Source organism: Ascaphus truei, chromosome 7 (genome assembly GCF_040206685.1).
Source record: "Ascaphus truei isolate aAscTru1 chromosome 7, aAscTru1.hap1, whole genome shotgun sequence".
Taxonomy (NCBI): Eukaryota; Metazoa; Chordata; class Amphibia; order Anura; family Ascaphidae; genus Ascaphus; species Ascaphus truei.
Genome location: NC_134489.1, coordinates 98,385,826 through 98,392,218, shown reverse-complemented (window position 1 = coordinate 98,392,218; position 6,393 = coordinate 98,385,826). Strand labels below are relative to the sequence as shown.

Here is a 6,393-nt window from a genome sequence, read left to right as displayed (position 1 = left end):
TTGCCCATCCTGTATAAACACTATGCATTGTGCTGAGCTGTGAGAATTGGCTTGATCCTCTCCCGTTCTCTATACATTCAGCTATTTGTGTGCCTCCCTGTAAATATCCATGATATGATTAGGCTAACAGTTTGTCCTGCACTGCTTGCCTCAGCTTGTTCTGCTTTGCCCCCGGCCGCACCTCACTAATCCTAGCCAGCTCCCCCTCTTCGTGTACAGCCCCTCCCCTGTGTGGAGCACACATTTACACACGCATGCATGCACACACACACACACTCTGACACGCACACCCTTCTGCACACACTCTTTGCCGGCTGCGAGAGAAGACAGACAACCGAGTGGAGATGGCAGCTGCAGGGAACCTTAAACTGCTTCGCTTGGGGAAGAGAGGATGGGAGGAGGGTGGATACCCTGACTTGCAGGTAACACCGTCTGACTGATAGACAGCTCTCCTGTCCAGCGTACCTTACCCTGGAATCCCATGCAGACTATCACTATGTTTAGAAGCTCCAATAACTCATATTCCACCCTATAGAGATAACCATATATGACCAAGTAGAAGTCCCATCCCACCAAAGAGTTTTGGTTGGTTGGTCCAGTAGCTCTTCCCGTTAGTTACTATTAGTTTGCCTTATGCAGATAACATATACAAAGACTACAGTAGGCACTAAATATAGAAATGTACTGCACTAGGTGATTAAATGTGAATACAATCTAAAAAAATATTAATAAATAAAACTAGGTATTATATACATTTGTCTGAGAAGGGACATCTTTGCTTGCTATATTGGTATGGGAAATGATCTGAATTATGTATACCGAGGTTGCCAAGGTTATTGCATCCGTTCATGCAGAATATCACATAATAATTCAGAATATCACCGTTTGTGCATAGGGTTCAATGGCAGTGATAACGCAGAATATCGCAGAATATCGCAGAATATCTCACCATAACGCTCCAGCCGGTGCAATAACATTAACTACATCGATCGTATCATTATTAGCATTTATTTCATTCATCAACATGTTCAATATATACATAGAAACAATATGGATTCTGGAAGACAACAAAGTAAATACTTACACAAAAGCATACAATAACATCCTATCCCAAACAGATTAGTTTAGGACAGGGGTGGCCAACTCCACTCCTTAATGGCCACCAACAGCCCAGGTATTAGGGATATCCCTGCTTCAGCACAGGTGGCTCAATCAGTGGCTCAGTCATTCTATACTGAAGCAGGCACATCCTGAAAACCTGACCTGTTGGTGGCCCTTGAGGACTGGAGTTGGCCACCCCTGGTTTAGGAAGACACTTCTAGGAGGAGCTTTCAATCCCAGAGGGTATGGGAATAACCTAAAACATGAAGGAAATATGTGGGGATATTGAGAAGATATTTCATCCAAGCCACATGCATGAAGACGTAGGCGAGAGTGTGTAGTTGTGGGAAAAGGTGCATAGAAGGAGAAGGGATATCCAAGCCATGTGCTGTAAACCCAGCAGTTAGGACACCTACATATTTCAGTGTCACTTGTTTCCTTTATTGTACTGCGCTACAGAACTGGTGGGAACCATAGTGTTACATGAAAATAATACTAATATATCAGGGGTTCCCAACTCCGGTCCTCACGACCCCCCCAACAGGCTTCAGCACCGGTGGCTCAATAAGTCCATGCTTCAGCACAGGTGGCGCAATCAGCCACTGAGTGAGGCACTGGTGCTGAAGCAGGGATATCCAGAAAATTTGACCTGTTGGGGTGTCTTGAGGACTGGAGTTGAGAACCCCATGATTATATAGTATTCTATGATGCAGAGTACAGGACGCCTGACAGGATAGAGATGTTCTGCAAGCACCGTGCCTCTGAGGCATGATGATTGTAGTATATACAAGTGCAGGTGAACGATAGTCCTGGTAGATCAGAGCAAGCTGCTGGCAGGAGTGAGATACAGTGATAAAGCTTCAGAGTAAGCTGCTGACAGGAGTGAGATACAGTGATAAAGCTGTGTGTCGGTGACTGAAATGTAGGTCAACGCCAAGCAAAGGAAGAAGAGCAGCCTGTGTACTTACTAGTGTGCTAGCAAAGTATTATGTAAGGGACAGAGCTGTGTGTGGGCATACAGGGACAGAGCGGTATGTGGGCATACAGGGACAGAGCTGTGTGTTGCATACAGGGACAGAGCTGTGTGTGGGCATACAGGGACAGAGCGGTATGTGGGCATACAGGGACAGAGCTGTGTGTGGGCATACAGGGACAGAACGGTGTGTGGGCATACAGGGACAGAGCTGTGTGTGGACATACAGGGACAGAGCGGTGTGTGGGCATACAGGGACAGAGCTGTGTGAGGGCATACAGGGACAGAGCGGTATGTGGGCATACAGGGACAGAGCTGTGTGTGGGCATACAGGGACAGAGCTGTGTGTGGGCATACAGGGACAGAGCTGTGTGTGGGCATACAGGGACAGAGCTGTGTGTGGGCATACAGGGACAGAGCTGTGTGTGGGCATACAGGGACAGAGCTGTGTGTGGGCATACAGGGACAGAGCGGTGTGTGGGCATACAGGGACAGAGCTGTGTGTGGGCATACAGGGACAGAGCGATATGTGGGCATACAGGGACAGAGCTGTGTGTGGACATACAGGGACAGAGCGGTGTGTGGGCATACAGGGACAGAGCTGTGTGAGGGCATACAGGGACATAGCGGTATGTGGGCATACAGGGACAGAGCTGTGTGTTGCATACAGGGACAGAGCTGTGTGTGGGCATACAGGGATAGAGCGGTATGTGGGCATACAGGGACAGCTGTGTGTTGCATACAGGGACAGAGCTGTGTGAGGGCATACAGGGACAGAGCTGTGTGTGGGCATACAGGGACAGAGCTGTGTGTGGGCATACAGGGACAGAGCTGTGTGTGGAATACAGGGACAGAGCGGTGTGTGGGCATACAGGGACAGAGCTGTGTGTGGCATACAGGGACAGAGCTGTGTGTGGGCATACAGGGACAGAGCGGTGTGTGGGCATACAGGGACAGAGCTGTGTGTGGGCATACAGGGACAGAGCGGTGTGTGGGCATACAGGGACAGAGCTGTGTGTGGGCATACAGGGACAGAGCTGTGTGTGGGCATACAGGGACAGAGCTGTGTGTGGGCATACAGGGACAGAGCTGTGTGTGGGCATACAGGGACAGAGCTGTGTGTGGGCATACAGGGACAGAGCTTTGTGTGGGCATACAGGGAAAGACAAAAGTGCTGCATTAACAATGTTAAATCCAATGTATTGAAACATCAAACACAGTTTATATCAGAACTAGCTGAAAGTTGCTCAGGAATTCTAAGAAACCAATCTCATCCCTCCCCCTCTATCCTCTTCTTTCTCTATCTCCCCACCTCCCCCCTCATCTCTCTACTTCCCCTCACCTCTCTCCCTCCAATCACTTTCCTTCAATACCTTATGATGTCCCCAATTATTTGTGCCTCTCTCTTTCTCAATCATTCTTGCTTTTTCCTCATGTGCCAGCTGACTTCCTCTCTTTTTTTCTACTTCTGCTTTCTGTGTTAACTGTATAGCTCTTTCACTCTCCTTATCTGCCACCAGGCTATGTGCATTATCATGTCACCAGTATGATGTCACATGCCAGATACATAGCCTGCCAGGTACAACACCAAACGTCTGACTTGCTTGTCAGAGAAATCATAATAACTCGTAGAATTAAAAATAGAATTTATTCAATTTCCAAACACAGACACAAACCCGCTCCTTGGTCTCAGGAACCATCATGCAAAATGTGGCTACGATATCTTAAGAGGTGTCCAGATCTATTGCGAACAGACAGACAACTTTCCAAAATATATAATAGATTGAGATTAGATTGGTAGTGTTGTTAATGGGTGGAATTAATATCACAGCAATTTATTATTACATAATAGTGTTAACATCATGGGGTCCAGAGGAGAAGGTGAAGAGCTTTGTGTTTAGCGTTGGGGTGAAGCTGTGCGTGGTAGTCAGTACAGTAATACAGGGGGGCTCAACTCCAGTATTCAAGCCCCCCTCAAAATGTCAGGTTGTCACGATATTGCAGCTTCAGCAAAGGTGGCTCGATCAGTCCCAGCTTCAGCACAAGTGGCTCGATCAGTCCCAGCTTCAGCACAGATGGTTCAATCAGTCCCTGCTTCAGCACAGGTGGCTCAATCAGTTCATGCTTCAGCACAGGTGGCTCAATCAGTCCCTGCTTCAGCACAGGTGGCTCAATCAGTCCCTGCTTCAGCACAGGTGGCTCAATCAGTCTTGAGGATTGGAGTTGAGCGCCCCTGCAGTAAAAGAAAGAGGCTCGGCCAGACTAGATGTGTAGATAGATATGAATACCTAAGATCAGTAATGCAATGCAAAACTAGAAATGGGAGAGCAGCCAACACAGATCATAGTGCAGAAAATCCCCAGGGACAGATGTAATAATCATAGGGCTACCTGCAGCTACTCACAGGGACAGATGTAATAATCATAGGGCTACCTGCAGCTACTCACAGGGACAGATGTAATAATCATAGGGCTACCTGCAGCTACACACAGGGACAGATGTAATAATCATAAGGCTACCTGCAGCTACACACAGGGATACTGTAGGTGTAATAATCATAGGGCTACCTGCAGCTACTCACAGGGATAGATGTAATAATCATAGGGCTACCTGCAGCTACTCACAGGGATAGATGTAATAATCATAGGGCTACCTGCAGCTACTCACAGGGATAGATGTAATAATCATAGGGCTACCTGCAGCTACTCACAGGGACAGGTGTAATAATCATAGGGCTACCTGCAGCTACTCACAGGGACAGGTGTAATAATCATAGGGCTACCTGCAGCTACTCACAGGGACAGGTGTAATAATCATAAGGCTACCTGCAGCTACTCACAGGGACAGATGTAATAATCATAGGGCTACCTGCAGCTACTCACAGGGATAGATGTAATAATCATAAGGCTACCTGCAGCTACTCACAGGGACAGATGTAATAATCATAAGGCTACCTGCAGCTACTCACAGGGACAGGTGTAATAATCATAAGGCTACCTGCAGCTACACACAGGGATAGATGTAATAATCATAGGGTTACCTGCAGCTACTCACAGGGATAGATGTAATAATCATAGGGCTACCTGCAGCTACTCACAGGGACAGATGTAATAATCATAGGGCTACCTGCAGCTACTCACAGGGACAGATGTAATAATCATAGGGCTACCTGCAACTACTCACAGGGACAGATGTAATAATCATAGGGCTACCTGCAGCTACACACAGGGATAGATGTAATAATCATAAGGCTACCTGCAGCTACTCACAGGGACAGATGTAATAATCATAGGGCTACCTGCAGCTACTCACAGGGACAGATGTAATAATCATAGGGCTACCTGCAGCTACTCACAGGGACAGGTGTAATAATCATAAGGCTACCTGCAGCTACACACAGGGATAGATGTAATAATCATAGGGTTACCTGCAGCTACTCACAGGGATAGATGTAATAATCATAGGGCTACCTGCAGCTACTCACAGGGACAGATGTAATAATCATAGGGCTACCTGCAGCTACTCACAGGGACAGATGTAATATTCATAGGGCTACCTGCAGCTACTCACAGGGACAGATGTAATAATCATAGGGCTACCTGCAGCTACTCACAGGGACAGGTGTAATAATCATAAGGCTACCTGCAGCTACTCACAGGGACAGATGTAATAATCATAAGGCTACCTGCAGCTACTCACAGGGATAGATGTAATAATCATAGGGCTACCTGCAGCTACACACAGGGACAGATGTAATAATCATAAGGCTACCTGCAGCTACTCACAGGGATAGATGTAATAATCATAGGGCTACCTGCAGCTACACACAGGGACAGATGTAATAATCATAGGGCTACCTGCAGCTACTCACAGGGACAGATGTAATAATCATAAGGCTACCTGCAGCTACTCACAGGGATAGATGTAATAATCATAGGGCTACCTGCAGCTACACACAGGGACAGATGTAATAATCATAGGGCTACCTGCAGCTACTCACAGGGATAGATGTAATAATCATAAGGCTACCTGCAGCTACTCACAGGGCCAGATGTAATAATCATAGGGCTACCTGCAGCTACTCACAGGGACAGATGTAATAATCATAGGGCTACCTGCAGCTACTCACAGGGACAGGTGTAATAATCATAAGGCTACCTGCAGCTACACACAGGGACAGGTGTAATAATCATAAGGCTACCTGCAGCTACTCACAGGGATAGATGTAATAATCATAGGGCTACCTGCAGCTACTCACAGGGACAGATGTAATAATCATAGGGCTACCTGCAGCTACTCACAGGGACAGGTGTAATAAT

At 47.0% G+C, this 6,393-nt stretch overlaps 1 protein-coding gene across 2 annotated transcripts in view; it reads left to right on the top strand.

Moving 5' to 3' along the window:
• Positions 1-253: 253 nt before the first annotated feature.
• Positions 254-6,393, top strand: part of DNPEP (aspartyl aminopeptidase) — a 28,954-nt gene continuing 22,814 nt past the window's right edge. The window contains exon 1 of one of the 2 annotated variants that reach the window (XM_075609600.1): positions 254-422. In XM_075609600.1, coding sequence (XP_075465715.1) covers positions 345-422 — 78 coding nt within the window. In that variant the 5' untranslated portion in view covers positions 254-344. The remainder of the gene's footprint in view (positions 423-6,393) is intronic. The other variant, XM_075609601.1, reaches the window with a different exon arrangement.